The sequence below is a fragment of the Neofelis nebulosa genome, chromosome 10 (genome assembly GCF_028018385.1).
Source record: "Neofelis nebulosa isolate mNeoNeb1 chromosome 10, mNeoNeb1.pri, whole genome shotgun sequence".
In the NCBI taxonomy this organism is placed as follows: domain Eukaryota; kingdom Metazoa; phylum Chordata; class Mammalia; order Carnivora; family Felidae; genus Neofelis; species Neofelis nebulosa.
In genome coordinates this window covers 108215101-108238541 of record NC_080791.1, presented here as the reverse complement: position 1 = coordinate 108238541, position 23441 = coordinate 108215101, and the positions used below count along the sequence as shown (strand labels likewise).

Below are 23441 nucleotides of genomic sequence, written 5' to 3'. Positions count from 1 at the left end.
CCCCGAGCGAAGAGGTTCCGGGAGAAGCCTGGGCTCCCCCAGCTTCTCGGGTGGAGGGAAGGAGTGAGCGGAACTGGTCCGGTTGCTTCCCTCCCGGATGGAAGGCGGGTCCTGGCTCCCAACCCCGCGCACCCTTGCGGGCAAGGACCCCCGGAATATGGGGACGGAGCTCCCGCCGCGGAGCCAGAGAGCGTGTGCCGGACGTCCCGGCACTGGCTCCTTACCTGGGCGGCGGCGGCTCCGTTTCCCCCATTCCTAAACTTGGGGGACAGACTTCACAGTGGGGTTGCGAGTATTAAATGCCCGCACAAGAGGACAGGTAATGACTTGAAGTTCAAACTGAGACCACGATGAGTTTTAACGGAGAAAACGACTTCGCGTCGTGGTCCTTGGAACGTTACTTATGATGGGCTGTGGTGGGCTCGCGACGGGGAGGAGAGGGCAGGGGAAGTGTTGGAAGGGAACTCACCTTGCAGGGGTCTTGCGGGGGCCCGACGCATCCTACCATGTGTTTTCCTATGGCCGGCGAGCTCAGAGTGTTGTTTTTTGTTTTCATTGGTTTTAAAAAATTAAGACTGATGGTTGATGATACGTGAAAATTATTTAAGTTCGTATAATCAGACTAGATCTTAAAAGTTCTCGTCATGAGAAAAAATGTGTCGCTATGTGACGGGTGTTAACTAGACTTCACTGTGATCCGTTTGAAAATATACACAAAGAGCGAATCATTATGTTGTACGCTTGAAACTAATGAAGTTATGTGAAATATTCCAGTGTCTATAGTTTTTTTTAAATATCCATTTATTTTGGGAAGAGTACAAGCGGGGGAGGGCAAGAGAGGGGGACAGAGGATCCGAAGTGGGTTCTGCACTGACAGGCCAAGAGCAGAGAGCCTGATGTGGGTGGGGCTCAAACTCAGAACTGGAAGATGGTGACCTGAGCTGATGTCACTCAACCAACTGAGCCACCCAGGTGCCCCATCTAGTGTCTGTAGTTTTATTTCAACACCAGCCATGACCACTTGTTTACATTTTATTTATGCCCACTTTTGCACGACAACAGCAGAGTTGAGTAGTTGCATCAGAGGCTATATGGCTGGCAAAACCTAAAACGTTTACCATCTGGTCCTTTCAAAGAAGTTTGCTGACCCCTGAAATCTATATTCAGAAGGATGTTCAGAGGCTGTTTAAAAAAACACAGTGTCAGGGGCACCTGGGTGGCTCAGTGGGTTAAGCGTCTGACTTTGGCTCAGGTCATGATCTCGTGGTCTGTGAGTCCCAGCCCCACGTGGGGCTCTGTGCCGAGCTTAGAGCCTGGAGCCTGCTTCGGATTCTGTGTCTCCCTCTCTCTCTGTTCCTCCCCCGCTCTCCTTCCCTCTCTCTCTCAAAAATAAACAAACATTTAAAAAATATTTTAAAAAATACAGTGTCGGCCTATGAAGCTATAATCTTAAGAAAATGAAGAAAAGAGTATAAAGATTTAGATCTACTCCAAGAAGTCTATAAACTTAAAAAAAATAGGTTGCAGAACACTGATGAGAAAAATTACCCGAAATTTGGAAATAAGACCCAAAATGCAACATGTCCTCCCAGTGCCATAGCCATCCAAGGACTATTTAAATACCCACAGGGATGAACATTTGATTTTGCTATTTACCACTAAGTGTTCAGAGGCAGATATTACAAGTAGATATTGTGCAGATACAAAACATTTATATCCAGTAGAAAAAATAACTTCCAAAGTTGTATTTCTTATCGCCCTATAGGGCATGAACCAGTTTTGTGTCTAACCTAGAATCATACTCTAACACTCCTCTTTAATTTTTTTTTTTTCAACGTTTTTTTATTTATTTTTGGGACAGAGAGAGACAGAGCATGAACGGGGGAGGGGCAGAGAGAGAGGGAGACATAGAATCGGAAACAGGCTCCAGGCTCCGAGCCATCAGCCCAGAGCCTGATGAGGGGCTCGAACTCACGGACCGCGAGATCATGACCTGGCTGAAGTCGGACGCTTAACCGACTGCGCCACCCAGGCGCCCCTCTAACACTCCTCTTTAAATGCCTATCAATATCCAGCTCCCCGGGGCGCCTGGGTGGCGCAGTCGGTTAAGCGGCCGACTTCAGCCAGGTCACGATCTCGCGGTCCGTGAGTTCGAGCCCCGCGTCGGGCTCTGTGCTGACAGCTCGGAGCCTGGAGCCTGTTTCCGATTCTGTGTCTCCCTCTCTCTCTGCCCCTCCCCCGTTCATGCTCTGTCTCTCTCTGTCCCAAAAATAAATAAAAAACGTTGAAAAAAAAAAAAAATCCAGCTCCCCAAGACGTATTACCACCTTACTGAGGGGGAACCCCTCACTGATGGGTTAATACAGCTTGGTTACATGTTCATTCCAGATCTAGCATCGGACTTTTAACATTTTGAAGATTATACTCTGACAATACATATGCTGTGATTCTCTACATATTTTTTAAATTGTGCATGTATATGCACATGTACGCACATGTAGTTACATCAAGAAGGGACCCAAAAGGGGCGCCTGGGTGGCTCAGGTGGCTACGCGTCTGACTTCAGCTCAGGTCATGATCTCACGGTTTGTGAGTTCGAGCCCCGCATCGGGCTCTGTGCAGACAGCTCGGAGCCTGGAGCCTGCTTCGTATTCTGTGCTCTCTCTCTCTCTCTCTCTCTGCCCCTCCGCTACTCGCACTCTGTCTTTTCTCCCTCTCAAAAATAAATAAACATGAAAAAAAATTATTCTTGAAGAAGGGACCCAAAAGATACTCACTCACCAAACTATCGAGGGGGTTACCTGTTAGGTACATAGGAGGTGGAAGGCTCTTGCCTTTTCCTCTGTATGCTTGTGTATCATGCAAATCTGGTTTTTTGTTTGTTTGTTTGTTTGAGAGAGAGAGGGTGCAAGTGAGCGAGGGGCAGAGAGGAGAGAGAGAGAGAGAGAGAAAGTGGGGCTCATCTGAAGTGGGGCTTGTTTTTACTGGAAGCAGGGCTCAAACTCACGAACCATGAGATCATGACTTGAGCTGAAACCAAGAGTCAGACGCTTAACTGACTGAGCCACCCAGGCACCCATCATGCAAATCTTTTACAAGAACAAGTTCACACACTACTTGGATACTTCCTTCAATGGCACTGAGCCAGGGACGCCTGGGTGGCTCAGTCAGTTGAGCAGCTGGCTTCGGCCCAGGTCACGATCTCGTGGTTCATGAGTTCGAGCCCCACGTCAGGCTTGCCGCTGTCAGTGAAAAGCCTGCTTCAGATCCTCTCCCCACCCCGCCCCTCCCCTACTAGTACGTGCTCGCTCGCCCTCCCAAAAATAAACATTAAAAAAAAATTTTAATGACACGGAGCCAGAAACCCTAATGCATAAAAGCTCGTGTGTATTCACCAGAGAACCGAGATGCAAACTATTGTTTCAGCAGTGGGCCCACGGCTGGGCCCTGGGTGTCACCCCTGTGATGTGTCAGAACGGGGGTCTCAGGGACGGTTGTGATTAAGGACACTGGGCAGCAAGCATGGTGTGGCAGGAGACTTTGGGTCTTGGCCAGACCCTGAACCTTACTTCTGGGGCAGAGAGACAGGAAGGAGGCATGAGGGTGGCCAAGTTCATGTTGTCCTTCTACTTTAGTTCTTGGGAGTGTTCATGTCCCTCCACACCATTTCTGCCCGTTTTTCTGGGTTCTGTGGTTGAGAGTCCTGGAGTTTTCACCTCTTACACGTATGGAGAAAATGTTTTCTTCTTGCGTGGAAGTGTCCCTGCCCACTTAGTCTCAGTACTGGATCTTAGTCTCAGTACTGACTCCTTCACTCATGGCCGTGAGCACTTGAGCCGGCACTCCCTCTCTCTACCTCGAACTTGTGCACAAAACAGGATTTATGCCACGAGTCTCACCTGGGACTCCGGGAAAGGACAGAGATGATGGGGGTGAAAGTGCTGCGTGCTTGAAGGTGGCAGAGAAGGGCAAGCTGGTCAGCATCAGGCCCCTGAAGAAGACGATGGAAGAGCCGGGTGCTCTCTGGACCTACGGAAGGCCCGGGGAAGGTGCCGGAACAGTTATGGACACTCTTTCACCTCTTCCCTTCCCTTCGTTCCTCCCCATTAGGGGATAGAGCAGATACTTGGGGCTTGCAATTCAGCCCAGGCCTCCTCACCTGGGAATGCCCTCCAGCTACCCTTCTGGAGCCTACTCTCTTGTTGGCCGAAGACTTGCCGTGGACCTGCGACATGCCCTTCCGCCGTTCCGAGCCCCGGCTCTGTACAAGTACCCACACTGCCTCCTCTGTGGCACTGTCGAGGGGACTCAGCGAGAAGGTACGCGGAAGCGTACACGCTGTGCGGGCAAGATGATACGGGACGCTGTCCCTTCATCAACCCGATGAAGCCAACAGGCTCCTGCTAGCCTGCACCTGTCACCCTCCAACCTCCCTTAACTTGGGAGCTCCCCTGGCCCCTCATGAACCACTCCTCTATTGGCTGGAACCAGCCTGGATTCTAGAATCTTGTCCCCTCCAATGTCCTTGTGGCCCTGGAACCCCACCGCTATTCCAAACCGTGCACTCTAGAAAGAGAAGGGCCAGCTGCTTCTCCTGGACAGCGTCGGCTTGCTCAACTCCGCGTCTGACTGGAGTCTCCGCTGCCGCCAGGATGCGGTGGCGGGACCGGCTGGCTGTGCTCTTCTTTCCAGAAGGCATGATGCTCACTGTGGCCTCACTGATGCTCTTCCTCGTACACCTGAGTGTCTTTGCCAGCGACGTGCACAACTTCTGTGTCACCCACCACTACGACCGCATGAGCTTCCACTACACGGTTGTCCTGATGGTAGACCGGGGCCGGGGCTCAAGGGCGTGGTCGGGGGAGGTCCAGGGGCTGATGGAAACCCCGCTGTTGTCTCAGGGGGCCACTCTCCCACCGGATGGGGCCTACAGTTCTCCCAGGTGATCGGCATCTGCTGGGCCGCCATGGGGTCACTCTACGCTGAGATGACCGATAACAAGTTTCTTCGTTGCTTTTCCCTGACCATCCTGAGTGAGTGGGGGTGGGGGCTGGGCTAAGGGGGAGGGGGCGCTTTGGATCCCTGAGACCTGGCAAAGAGCAGGCAGGGAATGCTGATGGGGGCTCTCTCCTCTGCCCAGTGCTAAATGGAGCCATGTTCTTCAACCGCCTGTCTCTGGAGTTTCTGGCCATCCAATACCGGGAGGAGAGTCACTGAGGCCAGAGGACCGGGCCGAGAAGGGGGAAGGAAAAGGAGGCTTCGGTGTTTTAATAAAGTCTGTCATTTATTTCCACCTGTCATCTCCTTCGTGGGGAGGAGGGTGGGAGGCTGGAGACCCAGGGTAAGCAGGTCAAGACAAACGTGTGAACTGCAGGGGCCCCAAGCCCAGCCAGCAGCCACTCTAGTGGACTTGGCCGGGCCTGGGATCTTAGTGTCTCAAGCTTGAAGGAGAGGAGCGGAGGAAAAAAAGCCCCCAGACCTCCCCACCTCAGGCCCCCAGGTCCTAGGCTGGCCCAGCTCCAAGCAAGGGCTCAGGAGGGTCCCACACGGATGTGAGGGTTCATGAGCGGGTCCAAGTTGGGATCGCTGTCAGCTGCAGCTCGGCCCAGGCGAGACATGAGGGCAAGGAGAGCCAGGAAGCCCAGAAGCCCCAGGAGCAGCAGCAGCCCTGCCCGCTGGAGCAGGGTCAGCGGCCGCTTACGAGACCCAGCCCGGCTCCTAGGGGGACGAGGGGAAAGTCAGGTCAGGTTCCCAATCCCTGACGGCCCCTCAGCCCGGAGAGGAACCCCAGTCACGACACTTGTCTTCTGGCCCTAGGGCCACCATTCCTGAGCTTTGTTTCTTCATGTGTGCAGGGTCAACCCTGCACCTGCCCATTACACAGGTGACTGTGCAGCACAAACCAGCTGAGGCAACAACTTGTTCTGGAAACTGGAATGTGTCAGGCATGGTAGAGTCACTAAGGTCAGGTGGTGCCAGAGCAGGAAGGGGCCTCAAAGAGCCCAAGTTCAAGCCCCAGATACCTAACGGGCAAGGAAACAGCCCACGAGTACAGCAGACCCAAGACTCCTACTGCCAAGCTGCGGCCTCCCGGCACAGCCCAACACGAGGTGTCACTGCCCAGAACAGGCCCCTTTTGTCATGAAACCATCACGCCCAGGGCCTCTGGCTCTCACTTCCTCCCCTCCCCCTTCCTGCCATGCTGCCCCACCTGACCCTGTGTACCTGAGCAGCTGGGCCAGCCAGCCCAGGGCAGGCCGGCGACGGTACTTGTCATCATCACAATCCCCGTGGAAGCCTGGTGAGCGGTCATCGTCCCGCGTGTCATACACCTTCCTCGGGGCTGAGGCTGCAGGGGCAGAGCCACGGGTATCCACAGGCTCAGAGAAACTGGCCTGCAGCAGGGTGGGGGGTGGGGAGGGCAGGAGCTCCTTGCCCTCTCAGCCTGACAGAATGTCTCAGAATCGTGGGGAGGTGATGGCCATGTAAGAGTGAGAGGGGAGGGCCCCCCCCGGGGGGGGGGGGGACTCTGGAACCCTGAGCTCCTTACAAGCCAGCCCACTCCCTTTCTATCCTCCTCTAGACTGGACAGTGCCCCGGCTCACCGTGAGTCAAGGGCTCAGGGCTGCCCATGTGGATCACCGTGTGCTGCTCGGGCCGGCTCGGGGAAGCGGGGGGCCGGGGGACTTGGCTGTAGAAGGCTGGGGCGGCGGAAGCACTGGCAACCTCCTCTCGTTCAGGGGCACCACTGGCTATGGCAAGAAGAGAGCTGTCAGCAGAGTGGGGAGGCGAGGGCCCCCAAAGGCAGTGCGGGCCACCGCTTACCATTAAAACTAGACCAGTCGGAGAAGTCAGAGGTGTTGACGGGCTCGGGTTCCGGGCTCACCACTTCATCGATCTGGAGGAAGGAGCGTGTGTCATCGGCCTGCCTAATTATGTCCCTCCCCACCCATCTGGCCCAGGTGGCACCCAGGGCAGATGGTCAGACAGACAGACAGATTCTCACCAGAGGAAGGCCCAGTCCTGCTCGGGCCCAGTTGACCGTGGCCAGCTTCTCTCTCAGTGCAGAAGCCACAGGGCCAGCCAGGTTGGTCGGGGGGAAGATGGGGCCACTGCAGCTGGGGCACTGGTAGCCAGCAGGCGCTGTGTTCCGGGGTAGCTGGGCGGCACGTTCGTTGAGGCAAGCCCAGTGGAAGAGGTCTTAGGGCCCATGAGATAGGGGAGGAGAGACAAGAGGAAGAAGACACTTAGGACCCCTAGCCCAGCAACAGCCCCCAGCCTGCTCTAGGGACATAGGCGCACATACACCTAAGCCTGCAGCCTTCCTGTCCTCACTTAGGTCCATTTCAGCAGTGCTCCCTAAGACTTGAGCCTTCTTGGTCACCACTGACCCAGTCAAGGTAGATGCTACCAAGATCCCCAGCCCACTAGGAGGGAGAAGCCCACCAGGGTGGGAAGATGCCAGCAACCCTTAAAGTGAGTCCTCTCTGAACCTGCACTGAACACCAGATCCTCGGGCTAACAGCTAATCAAGAACAGTTCCAGAAAAAGTTCCTAAACACACACAGGCACAGGGATGCATGTACACACCCACGGACACAAATGTACGCGCGCTTGTACACTTACAGTCAAACACAAGTACCGTCCCCTGTATCTATACTCGTGGGCACACTAACTCGCACGCGTACACATCTAAACATTCACGTTTGCTAAAATTCAAGCACTGTCACCCACACATACTCCTGCCACCCCACAACGCACCTGTGTTCGTATGTTCACACGATTTACCCGTTTACTCGTCCCCAAGTACTAAGGAACCCGTTAACACATGTAAAAACATAACCCACGTTAAATTCATGGATATAGATACACACACACACACACCGAGAAATACATACACAGAGCTCTCTTGCACTCGCTCCTTCAAAAAAGTGGAACTAAGACTCCTACACCGCAGTCAGGTCAAGGTCACGACACATGTGACTGCTGACTTCTTTTTGCTGATTTACTGTGGGAAACTCCCTTCCTCTCTCCCTTCAGCTCACTGTTGGTCCAGCCAGCTACTGCCCACAGTCATGATGATAACCACAAGCTTGACCGACTCTCCTTCAATCCTCAAAACGGGCAGGTAAGCAACTAAGAGCTTTAGGGGCGCCTGGGTGGCTCAGTCGGTTAAGCGTCCAGCTCTTGACCCTGGCTCAGATCATGACCTCACGGGTTCGTGAGTTCGAGCCCCGAACTGGGGGACATCAGTGTGAAGCCCGCCTGGGATTCTCCTCTCCCTCTCCGTCGCTTCCCCACTCTCGCGCGCTCTCTCTCTCTCAGAATGAATAAACTTAAAAAACGAGAAACAAAAAAAAAACCTAGGAGCTTTAATTTTTAGGGCAAAACACTGAGATCTACAAAGGGAAAATGACTTGTCTGAGCTCGCATAGCAGGTAAATAATGTAGCAGGGCTAGAATTTTGGGCTCCAGCCTCCCAAGCTTGGGAGGGGGTGGTTTCCATTGCCCTGCTGCTTAGAGAGTCCCTGGAAACTGGTCACCAAGCTGGGCCTGTCCTGATCCCTCCCAAGGTGCTCAGGCCTCACCATAACAGACGAGGCGGGTCGTCTCCCGGTTGGCCAAGGGTATGTTGCACAGTCGGCAATTTGGATTGTAGTCGCTATCTTGGAGCCACTGCAGATAGGACTGGACGATGCACTGCAGAGGAAGAAAGAGGTCACAACTGGGGCCCATCTTCTCAAGGCCCAGCTGCTGGTCTCTCATCACAAAGGAGAATCATCCTTTCTTTTGTCCAATCAATAAACATTTATTGAGCCCACAGTGTGCTAGAGTCTGTCTTAAGGGCTGGGGATAGAGCCGAGAACAAAATAAACCAAGTTCCTCCCCTCCTGGAGCTTCCATTCCAGCCCAGGCCCTTCAGAGATTTGGAGAAAACCAATACTGCCTGCCCACCCAGTGCCCTGCTCAGCCGCTCCCATGAAGGACGCACCTTGGCGTGATTGGCTACCAGGCAGTGCTCGCAGACGTTGACCCGGTGTTCGAAGCAAAACAGATTGGTCACCTTCCTCTTGGGGCACTTGCAAAGTCCCATATTCGACCCTGAGAAAGGAGTCTGAGTTAACAGAGAATTCTGTTGTCCGCCACTACGAACTCACAAGCCCAGATGGTTTCCACTCTGAACTCCTCTAGACACCTCTCATTATCGCCCCAACCCCCAATTCCTGCCCACTGCCCCGCTACATCCCTGGCCACGCCCCCTGAACAAATCCCGCCTCTACTGACCCCCCATTCCTCCTGGATCCCGCCCCCCGCCACGTCCCTCCATCAGCGTCTCTCCGATACCAGCAGCCCCGCCCCCAGGGGGGCTCCGCCTGAGCCCCACCCCCTCCAAGCCCCGCCCCCACGTTCAATACAGACCCCGCTCTTCGTGTTACCGAACGACCGCCACACCGGTCCCGACAGGCGCGAGAGCTGGCCCGAGGCGCGGAAGGACAGACACCGCGCTCAGCCGAGCTCTGCGCTCTCTACCCCGGACCGCTCTGATTATCCCTCCGCTGCCACGTCTCTTCCGGGTGCGGCGCGCTCTGATGACGCTAGCGTGCCACTGGCTCCGCCCCTGCTGACGCTAGACGTGAAGACGGCTGAAGAGGTGAAAACTGAGCACGGCGGCCCTCCCCCCTTGCGTCACTTCCGCTTCCTCCCAGCCAGGCGGGTAATTCGAACGTTTCTGTCTCCGTCGGCCCTCCGGGTTGGCGCGAGCCCTGGCGGCGGAGACCGTGGCGGAGATCGAGACCGAGGCTAATATGTCCGAGAGGCGAACGCGGTCCGGAGGGGCCGCCCAACGCTCCGGTGAGCGGAAGGCGCGCGGGAGCCTGGGGCCGAGCCGTTTGAGGGACGGAGCCCCGTGAGGAAGGCCCTCCCCCCACCGCTCTAGGAGGCTCCTTCCCGGGAAGAAGCCCCAAAGGGCTTGTTTGGGAACTTTCTCTCGCTCTCTCCTGAACTTGTTCTCTAGACTCTGAGGTTTAGAGTCCTCCCCTACCTCCTAACTTTTTTCTCTTCCCAGGGCCCAGGACCCCGTCTTCTACTCAGTCTCCGCGGAGGTCCCAGCGGAAATCAGGCCCTGATCTCCCCAGCACCCTCCCTGAAATCTGGCCCAAGGTGAGCCCGGGATTCCTCAGTTTCTGCCTCGGAGGCCGGTGGAGTAATGAGTAGTTCATGTTCACTCCTCTTTTCCAGGCATCCCATGCGGCTCCTGTCAGAAAGCCCATCGTTTTGAAGAAGATCGTAGCCCATACCGTAAAGGTGAGGGCTAACAGAAGGGTAGTGGGTTGGGAGCCAAAATTGGGGGTGGCTAAGTGATCAGTTATTACTGTCTCCACAGACCCCATCTGTGCACACGCCTCGAAGGAGCCCAAGGGTGAGTTCATTTTCATCTGCTTAGTTGAGTGGGGAGCACTCTAGAAATGGGGCAGGGCATACTGGCTGCTCCCATCTGCCCAGGTAACTGTTTTGAGGTACAGATCTTCCTCCCGTTAGGACGGGGTTACATCCTAATAAACCTATCGTAAGTTGAAAATATCCTAAGCCAGAAATGCATTTCATACACGTAATCCTTTGAACGTCATAGTTTAGCGAAGCTTGCCTTAAACGGGCTCAGAACACTTACGTTAGCGCGCCGTTGGGTAAACCATCTAACGCAAAGCCTATTTATAACAAAGAGTTGGATACCATTTAATTTCTTGAGTTCTGTATGAAAGTGAACAACGGGACGGTTGTACATTCTATCCATTGTTTACCCTCCGTGATCGCGTATCGGGAACTGCCTGACGAGAGAGTATCTTACCACGTATCACTAGCCTGGGAAAAGATCAAAATTTGAAATGTGATCTCTGCTGAATGTATATCAGTTTTGCGCGGTAATAAGGTTGAAGAATTTTGAGTCCAACCATCAGTAAGTTGGGAACCATCTGTATTTGGAAACAGGTTGCCTTTGGAAACCTACATACATCGCCCGTTTTGCACACTCCGTGTGGACTTAATAATCCATTGTGGTCTTGTGGCATTCTAATAGTCTATATTGTTTTCCTTGAAGAACTGAGCTGTGTCCCAACTCTTCCTCCTCCTTTCCAGTCTGTCTGCTCTGTTCGTGAGTACTGGTTGTTGTAAGAGAAACGTACAGCATTTGTACTGGTTTAGCAGGAGTTACTAAGGGTGTTTCATTAACAGAAAACCTGTGCCTGGGGATACAATAAATGGAAAACGCTAGCTGCCTTTTAGGAGCACATGGAACTCCCAGTCAAGTGGGGAGAAAGACCGATGAACAAGCGATAGTAGCCTAGTGTGCTGAGAACTGCAGTAAGAAAAGTACTAGAGGTCAGGAAGGCACCTAACCCAGACTAGCTGGCCCTGCGATTGTGTCACAGAAGAAGGAAGGTTTCAACTGAGTCTTTATTTTTTTTATTTTTATTTTTTTTATTTTTTATTTTTGGGACAGAGAGAGACAGAGCATGAACGGGGGAGGGGCAGAGAGAGAGGGAGACACAGAATCGGAAACAGGCTCCAGGCTCCGAGCCATCAGCCCAGAGCCTGACGCGGGGCTCGAACTCACGGACCGCGAGATCGTGACCTGGCTGAAGTCGGACGCTTAACCGACTGCGCCACCCAGGCGCCCCACAACTGAGTCTTTAAAGACAGGAGTGTTTGGGCACAGGAAGCTGTGTTTGCCGGGACCTCTAATTCACAAAATCCCAAGGCATGCAGAAGGGCAGCTCGCTCAGGGTGCCTTTGGCCATCTTGTTAGGGGGATGGAACAGGCTAAGACAGAGCAGCTCCTGAAGCATGAAAGCCACACTCGGGAGCTTGGGCTCCATCCTTGGCACCGCAGGAGCCTTTGGGGAGTCGGTAGTCCCCGAGGCATGCTGGCGTGTTTCAGAAAAATCCCTCTTGGGTCTGGGTGGAGACCAGGTTGGACAAAGCCTGCTGCTGGGGACCCGAGGCCAGGTAGGAGGACTTGACTGAAGTGACATGGTGGGGGCCTGAAGGAAGGGAAGGGCAAAGTGATGCTCTGCCCCTCGGCTCACCACGTGACCATCCCATCACACAGGACTCGGCTTAAAGGACCCCTCCTGGAAGCCTTCCCTGACCACTTGCACCCTGTCGCTGTTGTGTTTCTCTTCGTAGTTCTCCTTAGGCCTTACAGATACCTGAGAATATTTGCGTGTGGTCTTGAGGGCGGGGACTTCTGCCTCCCCGCGGGAATCCCTCATTCTTGTTGGTTGAATGATAGGTTGATGATATACTGATCAAAACTGCAAGGATTTGGACGGCTGTTTGGCTGTAGGGGATGAGGAGGAAGTAGTCTAGGGTGACCCCCATTTTGTTCGGCATCCCCCCCTTTTTTTTCAGTTCATTTGAGAGACGATGCAAGTGGGGGAGAGGCAGAGAGAGAAGGGGGGAGAGCACACACGCACAAGAATCTCAAGCACGCTCTGTGCTGACAGTGTGGAGCCCAAAGCAAGGCTTGATCTCACCAACCATGAGATCATGACCTGAGCCGAAATCAAGAGTTGGATGCGGGGTGCCTGAGTGGCCCAGTCGGTTGAGCGTCTGACTTCACCTTAGGTCATGATCTCATGGCTTGTGGGTTCAAGCCCAGCGTTGGGCTCTGTGCTGACAGCCTGGAGCCTGCTTCGGCTCCACTCGTGTGCTCATGCATTCTCTCTCTCTCTCTCTCTCTCGCTCTCTTTCTCTCTCTCTCTCTCAATAATAAACATTAAATAAGAGTCGAGTGCTTAACTGACTGAGCCACCCAGGCACCCATATTCAGCATCCCCTTTACTAAGACTCCTGGGGCAGATTTCTAGTGCTTGTAGCTAGGAAGTGTCTCTCTTGATAACCAACATACTTCTGTTAGACCACAAGAGTGACGGAATTTGTCCTGTTTCCTACCTTGTGTTGGCTGCCAGAAAGCTCAGTGTGGAATTTTGTGTACATTTGTTCAGTGAGCATTTATGGAATGCCTGCTGCACGCAGGGCTTTGCGGAAGGTGCTGGACGTAGGCAGGGTCACCCAGACGGATGAAGACCCCTTGCTGTCAAGAACCTCATATTCCAGTTGGGGTGATGATTGACCAGTGAACAAGCCAAAATCCGAGAGTGGTGGCTGCCGGACGAGATAGGTCAGGGTGGCAGCAGTAAATAGCAGTGGTAGGAGGGGCTGGTCTCTGCTTTATGGTAAGAAATACCTTCTCTGAGGAAGCCGTGTTTGAACTGAGAATAGAATTTTTAAGGAGCCAACGTGTGGACCTCTCTTTTTTTTCTCTCTTGATTGTTTTCAGTTTATTTCTTTATTTTGAAGCAGGAGAGGGGCAGAGAGAATTCCAAGCAGGCTCCACCTATTTAAAATTCCAACCCACCCCCAGTCCTATCTTGTCCTGTTTTTTTTTTCCGAAGCGTTGAGTACCTCTGACGTGCTACATGGTTTTTCCCTGTTCGTTAGCTCTGTCTTACTCCCACGGGAACGGAAGCCCCATGGAGACCAGGTTTTCTCTGTTCTACTCCCTGTTCTCCCGATGCCTAGAACGGGGCCTGGAACGGGGCCCGTGACCAATAGGTACTTACTGACTGGGTGCACATTTTAGGAAAACTCTTGCCAGCTGTGTGACATATAGACCACAGAGGGCACAGGCAGAAGCAGGAAGAGAGGTCAAGAGGTTACTGCACTGGTCAGGACGACCCGTGATGGACGCCTGCATAGTAGAGGTTGGCCAGCTTCTGGTCACGTGTTGTTTGGAGACAGAGCCGACAACACCAAGTGGTGATAAGTCCTCTTGCGTTACAGAAGTGGACTCAGAAGTGATGGCAGATTGTTCTTCCCCTTCCCAAATTTGTCTCAAGGTCTGATTTGTTGCTCGTCCTGTCTTTTCCTTTATAAGTGTTCTGTGCGTCTTTCCACACTGAATCTCCTCGGACCTTTCTGGAAGTAAGTAATAACAGCTAAGTAACAAGGAGTTGTTCTCTCTTCTGCCCTGGTACAGATTGCTTTTTTCTTGGAGAAGGAAAACAACCCTTCTAGCAAGGAGCCTGCTAGGGAGGAGCCCTTCAAGACAAGCAGTGTCCCCATCACCCCCACCCCCACTCCTGTGCTGTGCCCCCTGAATGTCGAGTCCAACTCCAGGGAAGACCTGGACGCCAGAGACTTGGAAATGTCTAAGAAAGTCAGGCGATCCTACAGCCGGCTGGAGACCCTCGGCTCTGCCTCCACCTCCACCCCAGGCCGCCGGTCTTGCTTTGGCTTCGAGGGCCTGCTGGGGTCAGAAGACTTGGCCAGAGTCTCACCTGTGAGGTGTTCAAAATTAACCGAAGTCCCCAGGGTCCCTGTGAAGCCCTGGGCCCCAGATACCACTCTCCCCGGAATCTCTCCACCTGCTGTGAAAGAGAAACGAAAGAAAAAGAAGGTTCCGGAGATCCTGGTGAGTGAGGGGCACGGCATTTCCTCTGCTGGCACACGGGACACACTGGGAGACATGCCGGGACTCAGGCTGGCCTGGGGCTCAGCACCTGCAGGGTATGGGTAGAAATGCCCTGGCCAACGTGCCCCTTTCCTCACTCACCTGTCCCCTCCCTCCCCCCCCCCCCCCCCCATTTCTCTTCCTCTAGAAATCAGAGCTGGATGAATGGGCTGCAGCCATGAATGCCGAGTTCGAAGCTGCTGAGCAGTTTGATCTCCTGGTTGAATGAGATGTCGTGGGGGCCGTATTCTCCCCTCCCTTGTACATAGCTCCTCCTCCCTGCAGAGAAGACACTTGGGGTCCCCTCCCTGGTCTTGTTACCTGTGCATGTGCCGTCACCACACAAAGCCTGTCTTCCTCTGAAAGCTTGTACAGTGGTGACAGCATCTCAGGAAACGTACTGCTGTCCCATGTCTATTCTGACCCACCGGCCTCTCCTTCCCTCCCAGGGGAGTCCAGCCAGTTTCCACACCAGGGAGTAGGGATTACTGGCACAGCCAGAGGAGGTGAAAGGCTGGGGTTGCAGGTGAGAGGACCTGGGCCGCTGTGGGGGATTGAGGCTGCTCTGCATCAGCCGCACCGAGCCTCAGGCATCCCCCCCACCCTGCACCATCTTCTCCTGGGGTCTTGGTTCCTGGCCACAAGCCCATCTGCGTCAAGAAGCTTAGGCTCCCTCTCAGATTCTGTAGATGGTCCGGGAGAGAATTCTGAGGAAGAATCTGGACACTGTAGAGTCTTACATTGTGAAGGACGGAGGAAAGCCTTGGTTGGGTCTGAGACCATAGCTCTTACTATGAAAGCTCTTCTGTAGGTCTGCTCTGCTGCTGAGATTGTTCAGTTAAATGCCAGGCTGCTGGGGGCCAGGAGGGTGCGTTTTTCGGTGTGGCCATTAGGTGCCACAGGAACTGAGGCCCGGGCCTCTGGGGGACGCCTGCACAGGCCCGGGAAGGGGGCTGTGGTGGGAGGTGCCCTTATCGTCGCTTAGCCTATTTCTTACAAAATAAAGTGCAGAGTCTACTCCACTGTAGAGGGAAAACAGGGTCAAACAATCCGAATCCTAGTCCCGCTAGCGTTTTGCAGCTACACCCATAAAGTTCTAGGAGGTGCCTTTTCACCTGCCAGAAAGGGACAGGGGTCAGAGGCAGTTTTAACTTTTAGTTTCCTTAGTGTCTGCTCACACGAGAACACTGCCTGACGAGATGTTAGCAGCAGATGGGGCGCGCGAGCGTGGGTGTGTTGTCTCGTTGTTTCTGGGGAGCCCTGCTCCCCTGCTTCTCTTGGATCAGTGCTGGTAAAGAGCATGCTCTCAGAGGCTGCCCTCCCACGATTTCTGCCATACGTCTTCTGACGTTTACGGGGCCGTGGAGGTAGAGGGGAGATGCACGCATGCTGGGTTAGGGTACTTGATGATCCGGCGCGGGCCCGGTGGGCACCAGTGAAAGCCCTCAAAAGGCCTGGGAATCCCGGGCTTCCTGTTCAACACTTTGTGCTTCGTCAGACCCTGCAAGCAAGCCCCCTTGCTCGGACGGGCCCGGACGCTCCGGAGCTGGACAGCTAAAGAATTCTTGTCCTCACTGGCTGGTGGGGTGGGACACTTGGGAAGTGTCTTAGAGTCGAGAGTAGCCAGGTGCTGTGCTGATGGCATCATTGCAAATTCTCGCTGTCCCTGAAAAACTAAGACTAGAGTTGAAGGGGAAATTGTGTTGTCGTTTTAATAAAAAAGTTTTTTTTGATTACAAAGTTTCTGCTCATTCTGCTGTTTTTATAGAGGCAGAGGCGAGGGTGGGAGGCCCAGGAAGCCAAGCCTTCTTTGACCTGTGTCACCAGGGTTGTCCCCTTGTGCAGGGGACTGCCAGCCTGGCCTCTGGTGGCCCCGTGATCACTGCTCTGCTCTCACATTTGTTTTTTTTCTGTCCAGTCAAGAACAGGCCCTTCAAGGCAGGACTTGCTTCTTCAAGGCAGGACTGCCTGGAAAGGGGACCTCCAGGGAGCCCCAGCCCCTCCAGCCCCAGGAGGAAAGAGGTGGGGCTGCTAAGAGCTTCACCCGGTGCCTGGGGACCCGCTCCTCACAGAAGCCGGCCTCTGTTCCCCTGTGAGGCTCCTGCGAAGGAGCCAGCTTCTCACATTGGCCCAGCCGCCGTGCCCTACGACAGTAGGGGCAGAGCCTCCTGGGGGCTAGTCAAAGATACAGGTTCAGTTTGCCCATCCGGCTCAAGAACGCCCAGGGATGCGTGTGATGTACTGTGATGTACTTGATGTACTGTGGCTCGAACTAGTCTCCCTCCCAGCTCCTCTTTACACTTGTCCTTGCCTCCTGGCCCTTAGAACAAATTAAGGGCTTTAACTCCTTAAATTCAGGGTGCCTGGGTGGCTCAGTTGGTTAAGCCTCCGACTTCAACTCAGGTCATGATCTCACTGTGAGTTCAAGCCCCCCGTGTCGGGCTCTTTGCTGTCAAGGGGCCCGGGGGGTCATCTGCAACTCTGTGCTCGCCCTCGCCCCATCCCATCAGCCCTAACCTCAGCCTCCCTCTGTCCCAAGGCCATTGGACAGCACTGGCCTAGCAGGTCTAGTTCCTTTTAACCTCTCACTTCCAAACTCCACACTGGGGCCAGACTCAGTTTCCTAGAAGACAAAAATAGCCCGTCTCTCCCTTGCTTAAAGCCCTTTACACAATTCCACTTCTGAGTGTAACACCCAAGAGAATGGAAAGTAGGGTCTCAAAGGGATAAAAGATAATCATTCGTACAGACCATTGAGAGGCTGGCTTTTGTGGTGTCACAGCGTCTCCTGCACTTGTTCCCCGGTATCCACACAGTGTAGACACTTGGCAGGGGGATCAGTTGCGCCTGCCTCTCCACTCCCAAGGCCCTTGGCTTCTGCCACCCCCCCCCCCATGTCTCCTCGTCCCCCCCGCCACACTCCTACTTACGGCCCAGACGACCCACAGACACACGAAGGTCTCTCCATGCCTCCTTGTCACCTGGGGGCCACAGCCCAGGCCAGCTCACACTGTGCCCTGGTGGGAGTGCCCTTCAGCACCGGCCTGCCCAAGCTGCTCCCTCTTTTGGGTTGCTCTCCCCGTGCCAAGATACCCCATTTCCTATGGACAATCAAGCGTCACATTCACGGCGGAATCTAGCTGGAGCTTTGAACCAAATGTGTGGCTCCCTTCTCTCGTGGCCGGGGCTGTCTACAGGCTTCTGTTGCGGCACATCTCCCTGTGCTGCGCTCACCTGGGAACCTGGGACCTTCCCTAGCCCCGGGGGCTTCTCCTGGGCAGAACCGGATCATGATCACCTATCTGTGTGCTCTCGGGACCCTGCTGAGACCTGTCCCACAGGAAGCAGCCGGTCAACGTTTACTGGAGACCACTAACTGCAGAGTGAGCTGCGTTCTGTCATGTTCATGCCACTGATTACTGACCTTTTCCTATACTTGGGCCCTTGAGGCTGCTTCCAGTTTTGCTCTTTGGTGTAAATTATTTTTTATTTCCATGGGAGTCGTGTCTTGAAGCCTCATTACCAAAGCAACCTTACCAGGGGCAAAGGTCCCGGCTAGTTTTGTAGATCTTGTTATACGCTGCCAACTTCCCCCAGGACACAAATCAAACCCAGTGACAGAGCTACCCGCTTGGGAGCGCTGGTGTTACTTTGGAGAGTTACAGGAACTCCTGCAGGATATTGCCAGCCACGAAGTTTCTGTTTACATCATGTGGACAGGAATTATAATATTTTAGGCCACCCGGAAAGGCTCAATGTACTGCAGAGAGGACTTCACATAGGATCCCTGCCACGACCCATGGGCCTGTCAAAAGCCCAGACGGAGCTCGGTATGAAGGACACACGGGAGGTCACTATTTGCCTTCTCATTGGATTGTCCTCTATCACTAGGCCAGCCGATGTGCAAGATTCTGGAAAATCTGCAAGTGAAAAATGGCGACAATTCCATCTATTGACTGAAGACTGTCACGTGGGGGCGGGGGGCGCTTGGGTGATTCAGTTGAGCATCCGACTTCGGCTCAGATCATGATCTTAGGGTTCGTGAGTTCGAGCCCCGCATCGGGCTCTCTGCTGTCAGCACAGAGCCCGTCTCCCTCTCTCTGTGCTCCCCCGATCGCATTCTCTCTCTCTCTCTCTCTCAAAAGTAAACACTGAAAAATATATATTTAAAGACTTCCTGTCACTTGGGGAGAAGCTGCTGATAACATCACTTCGTAGAGACAGATGCATATTTAGGCTCAGGGATGTGAACCCGCCCACGGGGGGGTCCCGGGGAGGTACATTTGCTCAGCAGAGAAAAGAGTGGAGTTCAGCTCAGATTACAGAGCAGGGAGGGAACAGGAGAGGGGTGAACAGCACGGGCAAGAGTGGCGGTGGGGGCAGCTCAGGCTGGTGTTGGGAAGTGAGGCTCCTGGCCGGTCTGAGCAGAGACCTGTTCAGGGACAGTGGCGTATTAAGGGGGTTGGAAACAGGGGAGTACATAAGAGAGGGTCTTGAATGCCACACTATTGGTTTCTCGGTGTCTCATTGATAGATGATTTCTATGCCCAAAATGGGAGGGATTCTCCACTTTTTTACAAGCTTCTATAGGATTCCTTTCAACAGGGTGCCCGTCACGCCCCCACCCCCTATACCTTGCATTTGCAAGGGTTCGGTTTATAAAATATTACCAGTTGGGGCGCCTGGGTGGCGCAGTCGGTTAAGCGTCCGACTTCAGCCAGGTCACGATCTCGCGGTCCGTGAGTTCGAGCCCCGCGTCGGGCTCTGGGCTGATGGCTCGGAGCCTGGAGCCTGTTTCCGGTTCTGTGTCTCCCTCTCTCTCTGCCCCTCCCCCGTTCATGCTATGTCTCTCTCTGTCCCAAAAATAAATAAAAAACGTTGAAAAAAAAAATTAAAATATTACCAGCATGTAGCATGTTGCCAGATAAAATGCGGGTCACCTAGTAAAATTTGAATTTCAGATAAACAATGAATCATTTTTTAGTCTAAGTATTTCCCAAACACTGCGTGGGCCATACTTATGCTTTTAAAAGTATTCGGTTTCATCTGAGATTCAAATTTCGCTGGTACCCTTCCTTGCGCTTTATTTGCTAAATGCGGGAATCCTAACTTTGAGGGGTCTGGTTTGCTAGACAGAACTGGTGGTGGAGGCTCTCCAGACCGGAGGCTGCGTCAAGAAAACCAGACAAGGGGCGCCTGGGTGGCTCCGTCGGTTAAGCGTCCGATTTAGGCTCAGGTCATGAGCTTGCGGTTCGTGGGTTCGAGCCCCGCGTCAGGCTGACAGCTCGGGGCCTGGAGCTTGCTTTCGGATTCTGTGCCTCCCTCTCTCTCTGTCCCTCCCCAACTCCCTGTCTGTCTCTCTCACAAATATATAAACAAATTAAAAAAAGGAAATCAGACAAGGCTGGAAAGGGGGAAACCAGCAGGATGGTGGACGTGCCTCACCAACCGGGCTTCTGTCTCCTTCAGTCTCTCAGGGGCAGACGAAGAGCCCGCTCTACACCCGTGGTGAAGCCAGAGGTGCAGCCGGTTGAGAAGCAGGAGCCAGAAGACCCTCGGGTCTCCGGGGAGCCAGTCTTAGAGGTGACAGGAAGCACCAGGGCCTCCCAAGGCAGACGGCAGGGGTGGCAGGAAGGGTGGCAGGTGGCTGGAGAAATTCTTCCCCCGCCGGAGAGGAGCTCTGGACCGCCGGCCACCAGCCCCGCTGTCTTGCTCTACGGTGTGAGGGGACCCAGTCTCCCTGGCCGCCAGCCTTCTGCCCTTCAGTCACCATGGCACCTTCTCTGCCAAAGCCGTCTTCTTCGGAGCAACCGCGGAACTTGCAGCCAGAACCTACCGTCACATTCCTGTTTACGCTCCTGAGCACAGCGGAGCCCAAAGACCCTGAGGCGTAAGGCTGAGTGAGTGTGTGCAGGGGAGGGAGGCAGAGGGTGCTTCTCTCTGTTAACATTCAGACCTGGGCCAGGACTCGGCCCCGGGATGCGCAGAGGGGAGACCCATCCGGGACCTGGGCCTGGGCCTGCCCCCCTCCCCAGACCCTCCCCCAGCCTCTAGACCCTCTGGTCCAACCCTTGCTGTGCGCTCTTCCCAGGGACGCAGAGATCCAGGAGGACCAGTTCCTGGACAAGGAAGACTGGGGGGCCCGGCGGACCTCACAGGAAATCAGCCATTTGCACAACGATTGCATGAGGTGAGCTGGGCCGGGGCAGGTGGGGGCGGGTGGGGGGACAGGGCTTCCCCTCCCCCCCCCCCCCCCCCCCCCACTGAGGTCAGGGCCTGGGGCTTGACAGCGGTGGGTTTGCACCCTCGCGTGCCCCTCCTCCTTCCCCTCTTCTGCCTGCTCACCGTTCTGCACTGGATGACCTCCTCACTGGCCGGCAGGTCCCCTCCCTCCCCAGCATCGGTGCCCTCCTGTGTGAGCGGAACCTGCCCCACAGATGCAGGAGGCGACCGCTCTTTCCCATCGGGCAAATGGGTGCCCGCATGCCTGGTCAGCAAGGCTGCCTGCAAGGGGACCCCCACCTTTAACTGTCCAAGAACTTGAGGGAGCAGTTTGGTCTGTGGAGCAATGGGGGTGGGGCTCTGTTCTCTGGGTGCCAGGCTCTGGAGTCTGTGTAATTCCGCGGCCACTTGGCCCTCCGTGGTGATGCCAGGGTCAGACCTCTGCCTGGAGACAGAGGTTTGGGGGGTGGGGCAGGGGGACACATTCCCTCCGGGCTGCACGTGGGCTCCCGTAGCAGAGATCCGAGGGGTGGGCACGTTGATTCATACCCAGAGCACTCGAGCCGGGCTACTTCCGGGGCCGACCCTCTTGCTGGCCTGGAACCACGCAGAATTCTGTCATGGTCCCCGCCCCCACCTATGGCTTTGCCAGGACAAGACTGGACCCTTGGTGAAAGCCCATTCCCAGGTGGCCTTTCCAGGTCACACAGCCCAGGCAGGAGACGCGTGTTGGGCGCTGCGGGGAAGCTGCTTAGGATAAGAGCCTGGGGGCTGAAGCGGGTCTCTTTCCATTCTAGACTTCGGGAGTCACTGAGCACCATCCAAGCAGACAACCTGGCCCTGGGGGAGAAGCTGCAAAGGCTGGTGAGCCCCTCAGCCCGGGACCCCCTTTCTTCGTTGTGCCTCCCCCTCCTCCCTGCCTCCCACCCCAGCTAGAGGGCCTCATAGCGGGCCTCAGACAGTCCTGTCCGGGGTCAGTACCCACCTCTGGGCCCTGCAACCTTTTGTTCCAGCTGAACTTGTCATATAAGAGCCTCCAGGAGGAAGCAGAGGCCCTCCAGGAGGAGGTGAAGGCCGTCCACGAGGGAGCCCAGGCCATCCAGGAGGGAGCCCAGGACCATCCGGAGGAGGCCCAGGCTGTCCCGGAGGATGCCCGGGCCGTCCAGGGGGTGGCGCTGTCCCCGCTGCCCTGACAGCCCCCCTGTGGCACGTGGGGAGCAAGGGCAGGCCTTCCCAGCCGCTCACTCAGCTCCCCTTGCCTGTAGCAACCCAGCTCCCAGGAGACAGCACTCGTCCTGCGGCCTGGTGCTCCCGCCACCCACAGACACCAGCATCAGCCCTGGCCAGGCCCGAGGCTGGAAACTGGTCGTCTCCTCGGGAAGACGTTCCAGCAGCTCCTCTGCAGGTCCCAGCAATAAACTTCTCCGAAGTTGAGCGGCCACTCCCCGCGTGTTTGTGGGCCCTGGGAATCAGGTAGGGTGGGAGGTCACCAGCTCCAAAATGAGCTTGGTCCCTGGGCCGCCTCTGAGACACCGCCCCCCCCCCCCCCCCCCCGCCTTGGTTCCCTGGCCCTGAACTCCCATCACCCCGGAAGAGGTTCCAGGCCTGGTGGTGTCAGCCTCAAGGGCAATGTCCCCGTGATAAGCACTGGGGTGGGACTAGAAGCACCCCCCCACCCCCCAAGGATGGAGGCCACAGGTCTAACTCCAAAGGGCAGAAAGAGACTAGGGAAGGGCTGGAAGAGCCACTACCCACCTTGCGACCTCGGATAAGTCTCTTCTCCTTTATAAGTCCAATCATGGGCAGGGGTGGGGGCTGGTAGTGGGAGCTCCACAGGGGTCCAACACCTGACACTCGTGAGACCTCTTGCCCTACACCCATGGGACTCTTCCTGCCCTGGCTGCGGCTGGCTGCCTTCCTGTATGACAGGAGCATGGTTCAGTTTGGTTTGGTGTTCAGACTCCTTAAAGAGGGGCGTCTGGGTGGCTCAGTCGGTTGATTTCAGCCCAAGTTCCTGGGATCGAGCCCGGAAGTCGGGCTCTGCGCTGGCAGTGCGGAGCCTGCCTGGGATGCTCTCTCCCTCTCTCTGCCCCTCCTGCGTGCTGTCTCTCTCAAAAATAAATAAACTTATTTTAAAAAAAGAGAAAAAAAAACTCCTTAAGGAGGAAGAGGACAGAGCCAGCAAGATTGATGAGGTTTTTGGGGTGACTGTGGGGCTCGTGGGGTCCGGAGCCGACGACCAAGAAAGACAGGACCCGTGGGCAGGAAGAGCTGCCCCGGGACCCTGAAGAGAGACTGGTTAAAGTCCAGGGGAAGTTTCCAGTGAGGTTTTCATATGCTAAAGACTCAAAGGATACCGGAGGCCTAGCTATTGTCAAGCTAAGGTGGTTTTCTCTCCAGCAAAGCATTAGCATTAAGACTGTAAGGAGTTTCTGGAGAAACGTTTTTCTCTGCCTGCCTCACGTATGTATTTGTCAATGGGCTGCTGGTTAGAAGGAAGTTGAGTTCTAGCTGCCATTTCTTTCTGCCTTTGTTCCCCACCTCACTATGGAGGGGTGATGGAGACTTTTAGGTCCTTCGGGACTATGATCTCTATCAGTTAACCATCTGTTTTTCCCCTTTCCTTTGTTCTCCGGCAGCCAGGAGTGCCCAAGGAATGTCACACAAGTCCCACCTTGGGAGGAGGGGAGGGGGGTGTTTGCGGCCT

General features: G+C 54.9%; 3 protein-coding genes across 8 annotated transcripts; 2 read left to right on the top strand and 1 right to left on the bottom strand.

The window, feature by feature from the left end:
* Positions 1 to 4478: 4478 nt before the first annotated feature.
* TMEM262 (transmembrane protein 262) lies at positions 4479 to 5345 on the top strand. 3 transcript variants are annotated; one of them, XM_058689599.1, is made up of 3 exons: positions 4479 to 4826; positions 4934 to 5001; positions 5141 to 5345. In XM_058689599.1, exons 1-3 carry the CDS (start codon positions 4653 to 4655, stop codon positions 5343 to 5345), a joined length of 447 nt encoding a protein of 148 aa, XP_058545582.1. In that variant the 5' UTR covers positions 4479 to 4652. The 3 variants fall into 3 exon arrangements, with proteins under 3 accessions (XP_058545582.1, XP_058545581.1, XP_058545580.1); XM_058689598.1 differs by having other exon boundaries at positions 4480 to 4814; positions 4934 to 5033; positions 5141 to 5293; XM_058689597.1 differs by having other exon boundaries at positions 4482 to 4826; positions 4934 to 5033; positions 5141 to 5293.
* ZFPL1 (zinc finger protein like 1) lies at positions 5264 to 9576 on the bottom strand. 2 transcript variants are annotated; one of them, XM_058689596.1, is made up of 8 exons: positions 9438 to 9576; positions 8993 to 9102; positions 8589 to 8700; positions 7007 to 7200; positions 6826 to 6898; positions 6606 to 6752; positions 6226 to 6349; positions 5264 to 5718 (listed from the first exon to the last, which is right to left on the bottom strand). In XM_058689596.1, exons 2-8 carry the CDS (start codon positions 9092 to 9094, stop codon positions 5532 to 5534), a joined length of 939 nt encoding a protein of 312 aa, XP_058545579.1. In that variant the 5' UTR covers positions 9095 to 9102; positions 9438 to 9576; the 3' UTR covers positions 5264 to 5531. The 2 variants fall into 2 exon arrangements, with proteins under 2 accessions (XP_058545579.1, XP_058545578.1); XM_058689595.1 differs by having other exon boundaries at positions 9421 to 9571.
* A 102-nt stretch (positions 9577 to 9678) lies between these two features.
* On the top strand, positions 9679 to 22168 carry CDCA5 (cell division cycle associated 5). Of its 3 annotated transcripts, XM_058689592.1 has the most exons (10): positions 9679 to 9852; positions 10067 to 10161; positions 10240 to 10305; positions 10385 to 10420; positions 14039 to 14473; positions 19982 to 20095; positions 20305 to 20402; positions 20604 to 20702; positions 21532 to 21598; positions 21748 to 22168. In XM_058689592.1, exons 1-10 carry the CDS (start codon positions 9807 to 9809, stop codon positions 21925 to 21927), a joined length of 1236 nt encoding a protein of 411 aa, XP_058545575.1. In that variant the 5' UTR covers positions 9679 to 9806; the 3' UTR covers positions 21928 to 22168. The 3 variants fall into 3 exon arrangements, with proteins under 3 accessions (XP_058545575.1, XP_058545576.1, XP_058545577.1); XM_058689593.1 differs by lacking the exon at positions 14039 to 14473; XM_058689594.1 differs by lacking the exons at positions 19982 to 20095; positions 20305 to 20402; positions 20604 to 20702; positions 21532 to 21598; positions 21748 to 22168 and adding an exon at positions 14661 to 16252.
* Positions 22169 to 23441: the final 1273 nt, after the last annotated feature.

What these genes read in the sequence shown, in the direction of transcription:
- CDCA5 (XM_058689592.1), top strand. Translation starts at nt 9,807, where the DNA reads ATGTCCGAGAGGCGAACGCGGTCCGGAGGGGCCGCCCAACGCTCCG. An exon ending in AGGGGCCGCCCAACGCTCCG is followed by an intron (nt 9,853 to 10,066) that starts GTGAGCGGAAGG and finishes TTCTCTTCCCAG; the next exon opens with GGCCCAGGACCCCGTCTTCT. An exon ending in CGCCTCGAAGGAGCCCAAGG is followed by an intron (nt 10,421 to 14,038) that starts GTGAGTTCATTT and finishes GCCCTGGTACAG; the next exon opens with ATTGCTTTTTTCTTGGAGAA.
- ZFPL1 (XM_058689596.1), bottom strand. Translation starts at nt 9,094, where the DNA reads ATGGGACTTTGCAAGTGCCCCAAGAGGAAGGTGACCAATCTGTTTTGC. An exon ending in CCCTGAGCCCTTGACTCACG is followed by an intron (nt 6,350 to 6,605) that starts GTGAGCCGGGGC and finishes CTGCCCCTGCAG; the next exon opens with CCTCAGCCCCGAGGAAGGTG. An exon ending in TGGCTGGCCCAGCTGCTCAG is followed by an intron (nt 5,719 to 6,225) that starts GTACACAGGGTC and finishes TCGTCCCCCTAG; the next exon opens with GAGCCGGGCTGGGTCTCGTA.
- TMEM262 (XM_058689599.1), top strand. Translation starts at nt 4,653, where the DNA reads ATGCGGTGGCGGGACCGGCTGGCTGTGCTCTTCTTTCCAGAAGGCATG. An exon ending in ACTACACGGTTGTCCTGATG is followed by an intron (nt 4,827 to 4,933) that starts GTAGACCGGGGC and finishes TGGGGCCTACAG; the next exon opens with TTCTCCCAGGTGATCGGCAT. An exon ending in GCTGAGATGACCGATAACAA is followed by an intron (nt 5,002 to 5,140) that starts GTTTCTTCGTTG and finishes TCCTCTGCCCAG; the next exon opens with TGCTAAATGGAGCCATGTTC.